We start from the raw sequence: 18,135 nt of genomic DNA, 5'->3' as shown, positions 1-18,135 counted from the left end.
CTCGCCTCTCGGTCGCTCCTAAGTCGGGGACGTCTTACTGGTTCCTCTGAAAGGGAATGCAAGACGTCAGACCAGGAGTTCCAGGAGAAGTGCAAGAAATTTCGGCTTCGGCCGACGGTTCCTGAGTCTTTGGGAACTGACACCTTCGGGGATTGGTGGGAGGAATATACCGGAGACTTCTTCGGCGCCCCGGCCGAAGATCTGGTAAAGAAAATCTTCGGCGATCGGCCCAGATCAGCATCCTCGACTCACCCTAAGGAGTCGGCCCAAGGTAGTATTTCCGTTTCTTTCCTCCTTTTGTTTTATTTCTCGTCCCTGTTATTAATTACTTTGCTCCAGGGGGTCGTGGGTCGAAGGCGGTCGAAGTAGTCGCTGCGGTGCCAAAGGCGAAGAGGCTAGTGCCCAAGAAGGCAATCCTTGTCACCGAGCGATCGGTGCCTTCCAAGCGCCCCCACCGAGAGGCCGAGCCTGCGGAGGAGACCCCTCGCCCTTCTAAACGTGTCAAGAAATTGGCGAAGAAGGGCGACCGGGAAATTCATGTCGTTCCCAGTGATACTACTGGGACGCCTGCTCCCGCCGGCTCTCCATCTGTGCCGGCAGCCGCGGCCTCCCCAACCTCGAATCCTCCAGCCGTTTCCCCGGCAGATCCAAACGCCGCACCCGCTCTAGCTTCGGAGTCGGTCGCGGCACCTGAGGCACCCTTGTCTCCACCGGTCGTTTTGGAGGTATAATTCTGTTTTCACTTGCTTCCTTAGGTTTCTGATCGTAATGCTAACTGTTCTCTTTTTGTTCAGGATGTCGAGAGCGAGAGTGACGAAGTCCCGCTGCAACGCCGCCGTCGACCAGTCAACTCTCCTCCCGTCCATCCTCCTCCTGTAGTCGAGGTGACCGCTCGACCACGTCCTACTGCGGCGGAACTTGGCAAGAGACCCATGGTCGATCCTGAGGCCACGGCTGAGTCACCGATCCACCCGCAGGACGAAGACCCTCCCATTCCTCCACAGGAAGTCTCTTCGGCCTTTGTAAGTATTGTTTCTTTTGTGTTTTGAGTTTTTTGTGACATTGTTTTTGAAACGATATTAAATGTCAGGTGCCTGAACATTCATTTCACCGGCAATTTTACGCGCCGAGGGGCGTTGTCTATATTTCCTGGCCGCCGTCGTGGCCATCAAATGTAGATAAACTCCATCGGCCGCGTGAATTGCGTAGCGGTCTAAGGCACTGGGCTCGGCCATTAAGCTCCCTGGGTTCGAGCAATGACCCAGAGGGCATGGCCGAAGTCTCCTCTCAGCAGGTCTAAAACAATCCCCTTTTTCTTTATGCACCATATCACGCCTTACTTTCCCTCACATTTTCCTTTTATACGCACAGCCATCGTGGGAAGTGGAACTTGACGCTCTGCTTCAAAGCACGACCGGGGAGGTCGGCTCCTCTGCAGCTCCGGCCGAATCGGCAGAAGACACGCCCGCCGAAGTCTTCGTGAAGCTGCACGAAGTCCTATCTCTGACTGCTTCCCAAGCTCTCCGGAGCAAGGGCCTTGACTCTGTTGGGGAGTGTCTTAATGACCTTGCCAGCGGTGGTCACCTGAGCCCGGAGGGCATCTCTTTCCTGACCGACCTCCTGGAGCGGACTCGGCAACACTTTCTTATCTTTGAGCGTGCCCTACAGGCCGAGGACGATTTGAAGGTGGCCAAGGTTGCGCATGAGGCTGGCCGAGTAGAGATGGAGGCTTTCAAAGCAAAGAAAGCAAAGCTGACCGAGTTTGATCTCCAGATCTCTGACCTCCAGCGTCAGATTTCTGACCTTCAACGTCAAAGGTCGGCTGCTGCTTCCGAGCTTGAGAAGGATTTCGAGGCTAACAAGTCTCGGCTGACGGCCTTCGCTGCCGGCGCACGGCGTATCCAGCAACTGCAGTGCAACAAGAAAACGCGGCAGGCTGAGATAATTTTGAGCGAGGCGAAGTGGCTGGAGCTGAAAGCTGCCCTTGAGACTTACCTCCCCTCGACCCCTTAGGAGTTCATCATTGTATTTGTACTTGTAATGATTTTCTGTTATCAATACAATGGTCGTTTTGCTATACAATGGTCGTCTTGCTCTCAATACAATGGTCTTACTCTTGCATTTCCCATGTAATTGGATAGTACTTCTTTAAAAACTTTCCATTAATCGGTAATTTGTGAACTGAACCCGTCCGATCTCTTAGATGATATGCCCCCTTGCCGAGGACTTTGTGAACGATGAATGGCCCTTCCCAATTTGGCGACCACTTGCCAAATCTGGGGTCTTTTATTCCAACAGGCAACACAGTTTGCCAAACCAGTTCTCCCTCGCCGAACGTTTTTTGTCTTACACGCTGATTATATGCTCGCTCGGCAATTTTCTTTTGTGCTATCAACAAGTTACCCGCGTCGATTCGACTTTCTTCCAAGTCTTCTAACTCTTGTCGCATCGCTTGACTATATTCAATACTGCACAAATCATTCTGCTCAATTACTCGCAACGAGCTTATACTCAATTCGACTGGTAACATAGCGTCGTGTCCATAAGTCAACGCGTAGGGAGTGGTTCCAGTAGCCGACCGGGGTGAAGTTCGGTATGCCCATAATGCTTCATTTAACTTCAAATGCCACAACCCTGGTTTCTCTTTTACCATTTTTTCAAGGATGCCGATCAACACTTTATTGCTTGCCTCGGCCTGCCCGTTTGCCTGTGGGTAATACGGCGTAGATTGCTCCAGTCGGATATTCAAACTTGCCGCGTATTCCCTAAACCTATCGGCCGTAAATATAGTGCCATTATCGGTTATGATCGTTTCTGGCACGCCGAATCTGGTCACAATATTCTCTTCTACGAAGTTGCATACTTCTTTAGCAGTTAATTCGGCGTATGACCTTGCCTCGACCCACTTGGTGAAATAGTCAGTTGCTACCATTATCCACGCGTGTTTCGCTGCCCCTGATGATGGCGTGATTTTGCCAATTACGTCCATTGCCCAACCCCTGAACGGCCAAGGTTTAGTGACCGAGTGTAGTAATTCGGCCGGGGCTCTCTGTACAGGTCCATGAATTTGGCATGGGACGCATCTCCGTGCATATTCGATACAATCTTTTAATATATTGGGCCAGAAATAACCGTGTCGTCGGAGCAACCAACGCATCTTTCGTCCGGACTGATGTGCCCCACAAATTCCTTCATGTACCTCGGCCATTACTTGGGTGGCCTCTTGTGGGCCGAGGCACAATAGTAGTAACCCGTCCTCGCCCTTGCGGTATAACTCATTTTGGTACGACACGTAATTCGTGGCGTGGACCTTCGTTCTTCGGTCATGTTTCCCATTGGGGTTATCGAGGTATCGTAACATCGTCCTTCTCCAATCATCTGGTTCTACTTCGACAGCACATATTTCCACGGGATCTCCTCGTTCTAGTAAGGATGGGAGAGACATTACCCTTGTGCGTATTACGTGTGCGCGCTGGAGAGTTTGCCGATTAATCAAGGCTGGGTATGAGCGCAGACTTGTGACTGCAATTCGGCCTAGCTTGCCCCCCTTGAGTTGTGCTCCGGAGGCGATCTGGGCGAGTTCGTCGGCGTCTGTGTTGTGGATGCGTGAAATGTGTTCAAATGTGATCCGTTCGAACGACTCGGCCAGGTAGGTGGCGACCATGTGATAGGGCGCTAAAGTACAACTCATGCAACGAAACAGGCCGTTTATCTGGTTAATCACCAGTTCGGAATCACCGAGGACGAGAACGCGGGAGGCCCGTAGATCGTGTAAAATGTGGAGGCCGATAATGAGGGCTTCATATTCGGCCTGATTATTGGTGCAGCTGAAATCCAACTTGAGGGAAAAATACCATCGGCAGTGGTCAGGCGATTGAATTGCAATTCCCACACCCGCCGAGGTCGAAGTGCTGGAACCATCAAAATGCATAGTCCAATGACTATCGCGCGTGGTGATGAAACCGATATCGACGTTGTCTCCCTCAGAACCATAAGGAGAAGGGTGTTGGGCCAAGAAATCGGCGAGAGCTTGCCCCTTGACGGCCTTTTGGGGTACATACTGAAGACTGAACTCGGATAACGCGAGCGTCCATTTCCCGATTCGGCTTTTGACAATAGGCCGAGTGAGCATGTATCGAATTACGTCTGTTTGGGCGATGACCTGCGTTACTGATGGGAGCATGTAATGCCGAAGCTTGGACGCAGCAAAAAACAAAGCTAAGCACAGTTTTTCGACAGGGGAGTAATTGAGCTCTGGTGAATTCAGATTTCGGCTAAGATAAAAGATCGCTTGTTCACGCCCTCCATTGTTGTCTTGAGCGAGGAGACAACCAATGGATTCAGTAGCTGCCGAAATGTATAATTTCAAGGGTTTGTTGCGACATGGTGGAACGAGCACGGGTGGGGTTGAAAGAGCCACCTTGATTTGTGTAAATGCCATTTGATGTTCTTCGCGCCATTCAAATTTGTCGGTATCCTTAAGTTTCAAGAGCGTAGAGAATGCCTTCATCTTACCCGCCGAATTGGCGATGAAGCGACGGAGGAAATTTATCTGCCCGAGTAACGACTGGAGCTGCTTCTTTGTCGTTGGTGGTGGGGCGCTAATGATGGCGCGAGCTTTATTTTCGTCGACTTCGATACCGCGGTGGTGCACTAAAAATCCTAGGAAATTACCGGCCGAAACACCGAAAGCACACTTGGCCGGGTTCATCTTGAGCTTGTTCTTGCGCATGCGAAGGAACGCTTGCCTCAGGTCGTCCAGATGTGTTTGACGACGTTTGGATTTCACGACCACATCATCGATATAAACTTCGACGATTGTACCGATTAAGTCGTGGAAGATCATATTCATGGCTCGTTGGTATGTGGCGCCGGCATTCTTGAGGCCGAAAGGCATGACGACCCATTCATAAGTACCAAGTGCCCCCGGGCATCGGAAAGCCGTCTTGTGGACGTCAGCTTCGGCGATGAAAATCTGGTTATAACCCGCATGACCGTCCATAAAAGAGAGCAGTTCATGATTAGCTGCGGCATCAATTAATAAATCTGAAATCGGCATTGTATACTCGTCCTTGGGAGTAGCCAGATTTAGATTACGGAAATCGATGCAAATGCGAAGGGCACCGCTTTTCTTTAACACGGGGACGATATTGGCCAACCATTCGACATACCGTGCGGTCCTAATAAATCCGGCTTTCAGAAGCCGAACTAATTCTTCCTTAATGCCGAGCTGTACTTCGTTCGAAAATCGTCGAGGAGGCTGTCGAAAAGGTTTACACCCCTCCTTGATGCGTAGCTCATGCTCTACAAGGTTTCGGTCGAGGCCGGGCATTTCATGATAGCTCCACGCAAAGCAATCTTTAAATTCGTGGAGTAACTTCCGTAGTTCGACCTTCATGGACGGTGGGAGTAACGCGCTAATAAACAATGTTCGAGGATCCTCGGCCGTGCCTACGTTAACTTCCTCCAACGGGTCCTTGACTTGAGGCCGATGGTCTTCGAGTTCGGCCGGCGCAGCCTGAACTTTATCGAAAGAAAGAACGGGGCCGTTATCTGCTTCGGCCAGAAATTCGATTAAATTGACGCCCGAGTGCGGTTGCTTGGTAATGGCGTACCAATGGGCCAGCAGACGTTCCATTGTAGATGAAACCGCGGCCTGACGCCTTTCTTGCGTGGTGTGCTCAATCATCGGCGTTGGTGACTAGATCTGCCAAGCCAAGTCTCGCCGAATCCTGTTGGACAGTCTCGGCGCCGACCTCAATTACTTTCTGTACCGAAATTCTCGTCGGCCGCCCATCCTCGTTAAGGCCTTGGAGGGTGATGTAGCCGACGTGATCATCGTAATAGCGAGCCTGAATCATGTTGGTTTCAAATGGCTGGTTATCGGCTGGGTGGACCACGACCGATTTGCCATCCCAAAAGATGAGGACTTGGTAGAGTGATGACGGAATGCAACTGGTTTGGTGGATCCAGTCGCGACCAAGTAATGCGTTATAATCGGTCTTGGAATCAATGACAAAGAAAGCTGTCATATGTTGACGACCGGCAATGCTAACTTCCAACGGAAGTACGCCTTTGGTCTGAGACTTGTCACCGACGAAGCTGCTCATAGTAATCCCTGACGGAATGAGTTCACTATCAGAACGGCGTAAAGCCTTCATGACGGAGATTGGCATAATGTTGACTGTGGCGCCGCAGTCGACGAACACCTTAGAAATGGGGAATCCTTCGATATGAGCCGTGACATACAACGGCTTCAGGTGTTGGAGATTAACCGAAGGGGAGCGGGGAAATAGCTCGGCCAAAGCTGCCGTAAGGTTGTCCCCGCTTCGGTTTTCTCTATCGTCGTCGTTTGCGACGAAGTCTACTTGCGTTGCTTCCTCGGTAACTACGTCCCCGTCCAAGAAATTCGACTGGTGGGTACCTGGCTGGAATTCGGCTGGTAGGACGTGGACCATACTGATCTCCATATGTTCGAGGACCGAGGGACCCATTGGCTCGTGGTCATCGTCGTCTGCAGAACTAGCCTCAGTAGTAGTTGGCGGAACATCCTGAATTAAACTTTTGAGTTCCTCGGTAAGAGCCGGTATCTGAGAAGTAGGAACCAAATCGAATGTGGGTGGGCGATTTCCTTCGACAATGTTGACTGCCGAAGATTCATGTTGATCCTTGGTTACACGGGCTCGTTTTTCATAGGCAATACGGGCGTTCCTCGTGTCTAGATACGTATCCAACCGTGCTATCCGTTGTTCCTCGTCGGCCGTGAGGCCGAAAAGCGATACAGCCGAGAAAACTTCGAAATGATAACGTAAATGCTGGAGGTCTTCAAGCGAGAAGGGTAATTCGGCGGTGTCGATATCTGTATAAGGATCGACCTCAAAACCCAGGACCCGAGCCTCCCGTATATGTTGAAACCGAGCTTTAATGGCTGGATCAGAAGTTTTCTGGATAATTTGCTCGGCATCGGGACAAGTCAGCGCTAAGTCGAGGGCTTCCTGACATGCCTTGGGGAGTCCGTACAAATCATTTGCGGAGTATTTCTTATGAAATTCTCGCATGTATTCCATGGATGCACCGAGGAATGGAGGGTGTAAGTTGCGCCGTATTTTGATAAACGGCTCGCGCGGTGGTAACGGAGACAGTTTCCTTTCGGCCTCTTATGTAAAGTACTCTAGACAAGCTCTCGTTTCCCCAGGCCGGAGAAGGATCTTAATACGTTTCTCAGCCTCCTCAATGGTGGTTTCGAAATTAGCATCCGCTACTTTCTTGCCTTCGGCTAACTCGGTCATGATAGTCGGGGTTGGCCGTTCGCTACTATCTTTCACGGCCTTTTTTGGTTGCCATTTGTTGGCCGGGCTGGCCTGCGCTTCTCGTCGCCGAGCCATGCAATCTATCCGTTGACGACGACGTTTTTGGGATTTGGACAGCGCCGTATACAAACCTGTCGGAGAATTGTAACTGTACCAGCGTTGATCCGATGTCCTTGGTGGTTTGAAAGTTTTGCGATCAACTGGCGAGCCCGAACTGTTGGCATTGCGCGAATAATAATCCTCATTGTAGAAGGGTGCGGCGAAGTCAAGACGCCGCCTGACCGAGGTCTGTTCTTTCGGCTTTACTTGTGGGCCGAGTCGGTCGAACACTTGACGTCGTGGACCTAATCCCTTTGATGACGCCGTAGGGGCCGTTGGTGGGGTTGAAGATTTCTTCCCAGGTTCAACTGTTGTTTTACAATGGTCACATAAAACCTTCGATCCACAAGTTTCGTCGGAATTTGACCTCGTCATCGGCTCATCGGCGGGTCGCACCGATTGTTCCGTTGGTGGTGCATTTGAAAATATATCAAGCTTTAGTCTTGTTTGACCATTCCCTTTACGGATATGCTGCACCGGGACATATTCGGCCTTCCCTTTGTTTCTGGGAAGGTGAGCATCCACCATACCAATCGTTGTGGAAGGGAAAGGATTAACATCGACCGCCATCTTTTCCGGAAATTTCAACTTTCCTTTTTCGATCCAACTTTGAATTGTGTCCCGGAACACAACACAATTATTGGTTGCATGCTTATTAGAATTATGATATTTGCAGTATATCTTTCCTTTTAATTCATCGGCCTTAGGGATAGTATGTCCCGGCCGAAGCTTGATGATTTTTGCTGCCAATAATTGATCGAAAATTGCATCAGCCTTGGTGATATCAAAAGTGTATACTTTTGATGACTTACTCGTTTCCTCGGTGGCCAAACGGGTTTTGGCGTCTTTGGTATTTACTTGCGCCAAGGCCTTGCAAACATAGGGTTTGTCTATTATTATCTCGGCCGCATCCACACTAACATACTGAGGGTCTTCACTTTCGGCCGATGCATAGCTCACCGTGGGGTTCTTATACAACGTCCCCCGGGATGGTGACTTGGATATCTTTTCTTCTCGGAGCAGATACTCATATTGTTCGACGTGTTGAGCAAGTTCGTACATATCTCGAATATTTGCCCCCAGAAACTTCTTTTTGTACTCCACGTCTAATCCGTTAAGGGCGATCCTGATGAACTCCACCTCCGGGAGTGGTACTCGGCACCAATTCCTGGCCGACTTAAACCTTGTTAGGTATTCCATTGGAGATTCGTCAGATGCTTGAGCCATCCTGGCCAACGACGATACGGACATCTCCATCCCTGGCCGATAAAATTGTTCATGGAACTTTTCGACCAACTCTTCCCAACTTTGCACGGAGTTGGGTGGAAGATTAATGTACCAGGCGAAAGCTGAGTCTGTCAGTGAAAAGTTAAACAACCGTAGTTTGTAGAAATCGCTATTGACGTCCCCACACTGCGCTGTGAACCGAGCCACATGTTCTAGTGAGGATAAAGATGATTCTCCGGCGAAGAGGCTGAAATCGGGGATCTTAAATCCTCGTGGGTATTCAAACCTTTCTACATAAGCTGGGTATGGATGGATAAATTTTGGAAACTTCGGCCCTTTCTTCAGGGCCGAGTCAATCATTCTCTGGACTTCGGTGATGTTTACGGAAGCGGCTTCTTCTCCCTGGCTTGGTCCCTCGGCTCTATTTCCTGGTCCTCTTCTTTCCAAGAGGACTGGTTGTGGCCGAGCGGACCCTCTCTCGGCTGGGATGGGCAAATTCGTCGGGAGCTGCCGAGGCTGGCCGACCTGGCCATCTTCGAAGGCTTTACTAACCAGTAGTTCAAGCATTCTGGTCTGTGTATCGCTGTTACTACGTATTGCGTCTAGCAAATCATTCATCTTCTGACCAATCGACTGCTCGACCTGACGATATTGTTCATCTAGTCGTCTCCGAAGGAATGTCCTAGTTGGTGGATCGGAACCTTCCCCACCATCGTCATCACAATCTTCCACAATCCCTTCCATGAACATCCCAGCTGTTTGATTCGGGACTGTGGGGTTGTAAGGTTGCCCGCCGAGACAGACCTCATTCTCTCGGCGTGTTACACTTGTGGCCTCGGGCGGCGCAATTATGATCGGATTTTTTGTAGAGTGCAAATCCTGCCCAAGGCCTTGCACTGGCAAGTCAGTCGTTGACTTTCCCATGGTTGTTTTCTGCTTCGTAGACCGTGTCTCAATGGTCATGAACTCCGAAGGTTTAGCACAAATGGTCCCACTGGGCGTGCCAAAATGTTGACCCTAATAATTACAAGACCTACGTGGCGCGCAGGCCGAGCAACTAGTAAGCTAACTACGTCCTTCGGTTGAATGCGGGGCGTGCCAACTCGTCGGCCGAGCTCGGCCGAGGAGTACAATTTGTTGATGTCGCTTGGAGCGCGTCGTTGACTTCTGTATCTTGCGATTGCGACCGAGGAAGGAACGCTCTCGGTCTCTGAGTTCTACAGCCTGAAGACAAGGCTGCCAATTCTGCGGAGTTCAATAATCGTCGGAGCCCGATTCGGTCACTGTGATTATATTCGTGAGAGTATAAGCACGTCGAATCGAGACCAAGGTGTATGGGCACAGGTACTCGAACGTGATATATGTCTTGATGGTAAACGTAGTTCGGCCGTCGGAATGCCGAACCCTGAAACTCACCTGTGAGTATCCAATCATAAAACCACTCGGCAACCAGTACGCCGAGCAATGTAATTCGTAACACCTAACTATGCCGAGAAAGCTTAGTAAGGTGACCTCTGCCAACAAAGGTTCGAAAACCTTCCTCGACCGAGACTTGGATAGATAATCGGTCGGCCTCGACGCAGTGCTGTTTATCCAAACTGAAGATGCTTCTTGGTCGGCTGATCCTGCGACAGCAGTGCTGTTTATCCAAACTGAAGGTGCTCGCCGGTTGCTTCCACAGTGCTGTTTATCCAAACTGAAGGTGTGTCGGCAGGAAAAAGAAAAGGAAAAATCTCAAGGTGATTGAGAGGTTTTGCGCAGGGCAATTGTATGCTGAGTTGAAGGTCCTTTTCTGTTGCATGATTTCTTGTATTTATAGTCCCCCATTCCTTGAATCTGACTCCGATTTGGATCGGGAGTCCTTTTCCCAATTCGCCTCTTCCTCGAACAATCCTACTCCTACTGGGATTCTGAATTTTCCTTCTTTTCGGGACTTCATTCCTTGCTGGTCGAGAATCCTAATTGCATCAGGATTTCCTCGACCTTTCTATTTATCCGGATTACCTCTGATGGGATTTGGCCGACCCTGCCAGCTGGCCCGGGCCTTATTATTCGGCCCATAGTATTTATCATCTCCTTGGGCCGAGCACATCCTGCTGCTCGGCCCAGCAATAATATTTCGGGCCCAAACACGTTTATAAAAACTAATTAAAGTCCAAAAGATTTTTTCACTTTTGAAAATGTCGTCTATTTGTAAGTATAAGGGCATCGCATCTAATTCTCATGCTTTATTATAAAGTTAAAACCATTGTCTAAGTTCACCCAATATTACACAGAAATAGGAATAGTTTGCAAAAGGTCACCTCCATTTATGATTTTTGCAGGTCATATGAGTGGCTGTATTTTTGCTGACCACTCTTAAGTGGTGATAGTACTCACTGCCTTGCTTTATGTATTGAATGAGTTTAAAACTTTAAGATTTATATCTATTCGCTACACAGATCTTAGAGTTTAAACTCATTTAATAGTAATAAATAGAATGGTGATCACTATAATCACTTATGTGGTGAGCAAAAATATTCTCGCCATATTATCCCTTGATTTATTTAATCCAAATGTAAAAAATGAATGTGTGTAGAATTCGACCCCTTTTCTTTATACAAGATCAAACATTTTATTCAATCAAAATCAAATTCTCCCCTTCCACAATAAGGGATCGAATTCTAAACGTATATTTGAGTGTAGTTAAGTTGGCTTAACCTAAATGAGTGTTTTTCCTTTTGTACTAAAGTTTGAATTTTTTTTCCGGTAGTGCAAATTAGATTAGAAATTTAGAATACTCACTTGAATCAATAATAGTAATTACAAACCCCCATCAATCCTTATTTCAAAAATATATTGTCTATCTTCAAGAGGCTTTTTAGTTAAAATGGTATTTGAGATTGACATAACTCCTTATTTTGGTCCTTGATTTTTGAAATCGATGGAAGTGGTCTTTAAGTTTGCTTACTGTCAATTATTTTGGTTATTCTGTAAAAAATCTCTGTTAAATAAGGACCAAATGACAAAAATACTCTGAATTTAATCAACAATGGGCAAAATGATTTGACAAAAATTGAGGATATTTTTATCATTTTAGTCCTTATTTAACAAAGATTTTTCACGTAAAGACAAAAATAATTAACAGCGAACAAACTCAGGGATCACTTCTATCTATTTTAAATCTCAAAACCAAAATAAAGAGTTATATTAATCTCAGAAACCAGTTTGAATAAAAAGCCTTCTTCAACACTTCAAACCACATTTAACAGCTAGATAATAAATTCACCTCCCACCAATTTCTCATTTTTCTTAATTTTTCATGGTTTTGTAATTTTCAGATGGAACTCATGTTACTCGCGCGTCAGCTATCCGCAAGGTTGTAAACCAAAAATGCGTGGGAACTAAGAATTGACCAATGCCATGTATTTGGAAAAAGAATCATTCCTTTCCTTCTAACCAGTCGCAAAGTGTAATTAAATTAAAGAATTATGTAACACAAAGCATATTGTTAGCTTAATTTGTGTAATATTCTCACAAGTAATATGTCAACAACCATAAACACAAGCACACTAAGTATATCAAAAGTTACAACGGGTATGACTTCAATGCTACGCAACACTCGCTGATATGGTTGTTTAGCCGTTAAATGTAATTTCCACTACCACATCACTCAGTGTTACGCACTATTGAAGAAAAAAATATATCTTCATTGGCTATAAAGCTTGAAAAATAGTATGTTGAATATGTGAAATCTCTTAAGCTTATTAACTCAAATTAAGATTTTTGTGTTTGTGAAAAGGTCGAAGCTAAAATGTAAGAATATACACCTTATAAGTTACATCGGTTGCTCGAATTGGTCTTGCAACCTTTTTGTATTCGAGTTCGAATTCTCTCCTCCAATACGAATTTACAGTTTATTCCATTTCCACCTTGTTTTTGTTTCTTAACTAATTTGTGTAGGTTAATAGAGTGTGGAAGCTCCCAGAAGAAGATAGGTAGTGATTCTCAGTACCCCACACATGTCAAGTATTCTAAATAATGACAAATATTTCTCGCATACAATACCCCCCAGGCCAAATATAATAAAGTAAAAGATAATGCCAGCCAGACGATTAATTTAATTATATTTTATAAATCATATAATAATATGGAATTTTTTTTAAACAAGCGATGTTACTTAGCATGGAGGAGTGAACTAAGCTTCACAATAAGCAAGTTATAATAATGTGATTCAAATTCGTTTTTGACGAGAATCGAACTTAAGAACTTCCATTTATAAGTAAAGAAAAATATCACTAAAGTGTAGTACTAAGTAACTTGATCTTGTTGATAATTAAATTATTACTAAATATTAATTAACATGTTTGCTTTTTATTTGTAATACATCACATAATTTGTAAATACGGCCTAAAAATTTGGTCTGCAACCATTCCTCTAATGTGAAACCCAAACTACACGTATGCATTTCTTGCTTCCCTTCCCCGCCCTAGCACCTATAAATCTTCCTAACCTCCACTCTCAAGCAATCTCTCTCTCTCTTTAGAAAACTAAAAAGCCAGAATATAAAACATTCCACCTTTCTGCAAACTTCAGAAAAGAGCTGAGAGATCATCAGCAGCAGCAGAGAATTACTAATTAAAAGAGCATATATAAATGAGACCACCGCCAACAGTGGGGCTGTCAGCGGTGGAAGTAGCTGAGGTTAACCTCATCCACCTTTCTCCGCCACTGCTTTCACCTCCAGCAGGGCCAACGACATGCGACTCCCACGCCTGCCGCTGGTGGCCTTACTCCGGCTCAAAAGAATTCGAGGCCAACGCCGCCATGATCATCATCGTCCTCCTTTGCGCTCTCATTTGCGCGTTGGGTCTTAATGCTGCCATCCGCTGCTTCTTCCGCGGTGGCAGCACCAACCCTTCCGATCGTCAGAACAACAGCGCTCCTCAGAGACAACAGGAGTTGGTTGATGTTCAGCAGAAGAGCAATGTGGCAGCGGCTAAGTGCTTAGAGGCGGCTCCGGCGGTGATTTACACGGCAGAGATGAAGGCGAAGCTGGCAGGAGTGGAGGCGGAGTGCGCCATTTGTTTGTCGGAGTTTGTGGAGGGGGAAGGGATTAGAGTGATAGGCAGGTGTAAACATGGTTTTCATGCTCAGTGTATTCAGGAATGGTTGTCTTCTCACTCCTCTTGTCCCACGTGCCGACGCACGTGCCTTCCTCAGTCTCCTTCTCAGTCACCACCACCTCCGCAACCCGCCAGGGATCATAGTTCCGAACAAAATCCTATGCCGGAAAGCGGCCCGTAGCGGCTTTGTTCTTACTGAGTTTGGCCAATGTACACATGTATGTAAAATGCAACTAGTTCAAGAGTTGAAGTTTTTATCCAGTTTTTTTAAAATGGTGCCGTAGACTTAATTTAATCTGGTATTAGGCAAAAGTTACCAAGCCTGATTCCATAGTTACCATCTTAGCTAGATCGGAAATCACTCTTCTTTCTACCTTCTGCACTCTGCTAATTACTTTTTGTCGTTTGATTCTCTTTTGATAGGCGAGGCGACAATCTAAGACCAAAAACAAAAAAAGAGATATGCATAAGAAAGAAATGAGAATGCGAAAATCAATTCCTATAAAACAGCCAGCAAATAAAGTAATACATCAATTAAAACCAGCATATATGGAAACCCTCGCGTTTTTTCTACCCTTTGGCCTGCATCTGTTGAAATAACCGTCCAAATTTTTACGGCTTTACCGAAAATGCCTCTGGCCTTTAGTACACTGGCCGACTGCTGGGTGCTGATGCAAAATATGAGTAGTCCGGAGTATGTGACTTTATAACTTATCAGATCGATTGATAACGTTTCTCCTTCCAGCCGTTTCTAACCGAAAATGTCGCTTTTCTGGGAACGCACTTCGATTCCGAGGAAGGTCCCAAGCCCCCCTCCTCCGTCGATAGAGGGGGAAAATGCACACACACAAACGGACTTACAACGTCGTTTCTGAAATCCGAACTTTGGGACCGCCTTAATGAGCACAATACAAGAGCTAGGGGAGGCAGGCCACGGTGGTTATGCCATGACAATGCAAATGTTAGGGGAGAACAAAACGCAATTTATGCAGCCAACTCTTGCAGTTTTGTTGCCCCTCCCCCAGCAACTTCCTCATTTCCCAACAGCGAAAGGAAGATAATAATGTAAATTAATAATCCAAAACAACATCATTAATTATTTAATTAGTATCTAATATTCCATTTCAACAACCTTTAAAACCACTTAAACATTGTGTACAAAACAGCACAACTGCATATACTGATCCGATTTAAGAACTATCGTTCTTACTATATCATATGTGATGCAATCTAAAAGCGATGACAAAAGAGATGACGGACCCCAAGCTCACACAATAAACGCTATCTGACAATCCGAAACCACACAAACCCAAGTAGGGGAAGAAGACGATATGATCACATGTCTAGAAGCACTTCCTGTGGACGATGGACGGGCCTGATTCGTCATACTCAGACTTAGAAATCCACATCTGCATTTAAGAAAAACGAGACACCGAGATCATAATCACAGAACCGTACTTCCTAAACAAATAAATTGTACTCGAAGAACGACTTTCAGTAGTGAACATATGTTATATATATACAATCATAAGGTACTAAACTTTTGTATCGGTTTTAGAAATCTGCAACTTATATGCTGATACCATACTTATAAAATCACAACCGATTTTTAATTCTCTCACTTACAAGTTTGCTCCTCAAGAATATCACGAGGTGATTTCACTGTTTTAAGTTATTTGAGCATAAACTCTTGAAAATTTCCATAGTAAATAAGAATTCAATAATCAATACGCATATCTATCTCTTCTATCATCAGTAATACGAAGTGAAATCAAATATAAGCTATCAGTGTAGGACAAGCAGTATAACCCATACCTGCTGGAATGTGCTCAGTGAAGCTAATATGGATCCTCCAATCCAAACACTATACTTTCTCTCTGGAGGTGCTACCACCTTAATTTTCACGCTGCTTGGTGCGAGGGCTGTGATCTCCTTGCTCATTCGATCAGCAATTCCAGGGAACATAGTGGACCCTCCGCTTAGGACAATGTTGCCATACAAGTCTTTTCTAATGTCAACATCGCACTTCATAATAGAGTTATAGGTGGTCTCGTGAATTCCAGGCGATTCCATTCCAATGAATGATGGTTGAAATAGGACCTCAGGGCAACGGAAACGCTCTGCTCCAATGGTAATCACCTGACCATCAGGTAGTTCGTAGCTCTTCTCAATTGATGAGCTGCTTTTAGCAGTTTCAAGTTCCTGTTCATAATCAAGTGCCACATAGGCAAGCTTCTCCTTGATGTCTCGTACAATTTCCCGTTCAGCAGTTGTAGTAAAAGTATACCCTCTCTCAGTCAGGATCTTCATCAAGGAATCTGTTAAATCCCGTCCAGCAAGGTCAAGCCGGAGGATGGCATGTGGAAGTGCATAACCCTCGTAGATGGGAACTGTGTGACTGACTCCGTCACCAGAATCCAGCACAATACCTGGAAAATGTTTTGTTGTTAACAAGGTAATGAGCTTTCAAGATTGCAAACTTTGCTTCCAAATTTATTTGTTTGTTTGCACACGGAAAATAATTATAACAAAATAAATAGATAAATCACTCTTGGTATTTCATATTGGTACAAACCTGTAGTACGCCCACTAGCATAGAGGGAAAGAACTGCTTGGATGGCAACATACATAGCAGGGACATTGAAGGTCTCAAACATGATCTGAGTCATCTTTTCCCTGTTGGCCTTAGGATTCAGGGGTGCTTCAGTAAGGAGCACAGGATGTTCCTCAGGAGAGACACGAAGCTCATTGTAGAAAGTATGATGCCAGATCTTTTCCATGTCATCCCAGTTGCTAACAATCCCGTGTTCAATAGGGTATTTTAATGAGAGAATACCTCTTTTCGACTGGGCCTCATCCCCAACATAGGCATCTTTCTGTCCCATCCCCACCATAACACCTGTGTGTCTAGGACGACCAACAATACTGGGGAAAACAGCCCTTGGAGCATCATCTCCGGCAAATCCAGCCTGTTGAAGGAAGTCACGACGATCATTATATACCAAGGGAAAGCGTGTATGTTAAGATGGGTTCTCACACATTACCAGGCAAAATGAAACAAAGCCCTTACCTTAACCATTCCAGTACCATTATCACAGACGAGAGGCTGAATGTCCTCGGTATCTGCCATTCTTTATGGTGACGCTGCAGAGGAATCAGGGAAATCCGTTAGTAACCTAAGAAGCATACTAGAATGCATACAGTTATGGTAACTTCTTCATTGAATGAATCAGTTCTTGGTTTTTACATCAGAAAACTCTGTTTTGGTCTTGTAAGTTGGATTGTCTACCTTATAACCTAACTAACAAGCATGGATTAATGGGAGATTGCCACAAGTTGAACAAAATAAAGGTCATATCAGTGAGCCATTACAATCCTGGATTAAGTACTAAACATTGGGCAACCGGTAATTGAAGACACGCGTGAAAAGTGAAAATCCACCGCTTATAAAACATAATGCTCTATTTCACCGGAAGATCAACAAAACAGGCAAAAAGCAATAAAGCATAATTTCTAATTCTTTCCAGGAATTACATCCAAAACCGAAGGCTACCTAACTACTTTGTAAAGGGTTTGTCGGGCACCGATCACATATAGAAATAACACGGCCGATTCTTATTCCCACACCACAGATGAATCAATTACACGCACTTCAAACTGTTATCAAGCATTTCGGTTTTTCCTTTCAAGCGCGCGCGCGCACACACACACTATGTTTGTCACCAATTGATAACAAGTAAGGGGTTTTGGATCAGATTAAACCAAAATATGAGATTTGTCATGCTTAATGCTAGTGATGGGTTGATGCCATCAAAATTTAGATGCCAATCAGATTAAGTCACTACAAAATCTGTCAGAATTTGCCACTCACAGTCTCAGTCAGTCACTGACTAATTAACATGAACAGCAACAATCACTCAACAAATTCACAAAACACCAGAAAAATCCACAGTGAACTTGTGAGATGATAGATCAATCAACAAACACAAGATTAAACAAATTAAATTCACAACAGAAAAATCGGAAGCAGGAACAAAAAGAAAACACTTCAACTTACAAAAACTTGGAAACCGATTCACAAGAGGGGGAAATAGCAGATATACTGAAGAGAAACGGAAAAAAAAGGTTTCTTGGTAGCAGGAGGGAGACAAAGAGCTTAAGAAGCACGCATACCTTCGGGGAGTCGAGGAGGATTTGAGCTGACAGCAAAAAGGAGTGGGTGGGCGGCCGGCCAGACGAAATGATGGAAAACGAAATGAAGGTCGGTTTGATTCTGCTTTACGATTAGACAATTGAAGGAATTTCTGCCAACCTCTTAGGAAAGTCTGGACTGTCGAACTTTCCAGAATGTATTTTGCTTATTTTTTCGAATAAATCGTAGCAATGTTCTTTTA

The 18,135-nt window shown here is 45.5% G+C and overlaps 2 protein-coding genes across 3 annotated transcripts; one reads left to right on the top strand and one right to left on the bottom strand.

Annotated features, from left to right (window-relative positions):
- Window positions 1–13,164: 13,164 nt before the first annotated feature.
- LOC137710309 (RING-H2 finger protein ATL79-like) lies at window positions 13,165–14,691 on the top strand. Its single transcript, XM_068449241.1, has one exon. It carries the CDS (start codon window positions 13,272–13,274, stop codon window positions 13,920–13,922), a length of 651 nt encoding a protein of 216 aa, XP_068305342.1. The 5' UTR covers window positions 13,165–13,271; the 3' UTR covers window positions 13,923–14,691.
- A 116-nt stretch (window positions 14,692–14,807) lies between these two features.
- LOC137710308 (actin-7-like) lies at window positions 14,808–18,076 on the bottom strand. Of its 2 annotated transcripts, none has more exons than XM_068449239.1 (5): window positions 17,915–18,076; window positions 16,812–16,885; window positions 16,317–16,710; window positions 15,557–16,170; window positions 14,808–15,150 (listed from the first exon to the last, which is right to left on the bottom strand). In XM_068449239.1, the coding sequence occupies exons 2-5, from the start codon at window positions 16,869–16,871 to the stop codon at window positions 15,085–15,087; spliced, it is 1,134 nt and encodes a 377-aa protein (XP_068305340.1). In that variant the 5' UTR covers window positions 16,872–16,885; window positions 17,915–18,076; the 3' UTR covers window positions 14,808–15,084. The 2 variants fall into 2 exon arrangements, with proteins under 2 accessions (XP_068305340.1, XP_068305341.1); XM_068449240.1 differs by lacking the exon at window positions 17,915–18,076 and adding an exon at window positions 17,799–17,911.
- Between the last annotated feature and the right edge of the window lie 59 nt (window positions 18,077–18,135).

Source organism: Pyrus communis, chromosome 12 (genome assembly GCF_963583255.1).
Source record: "Pyrus communis chromosome 12, drPyrComm1.1, whole genome shotgun sequence".
NCBI classification, from domain to species: domain Eukaryota; kingdom Viridiplantae; phylum Streptophyta; class Magnoliopsida; order Rosales; family Rosaceae; genus Pyrus; species Pyrus communis.
Note: the sequence above shows the minus strand (reverse complement) of the source record. Positions and strands in the feature narration are given on the sequence as shown.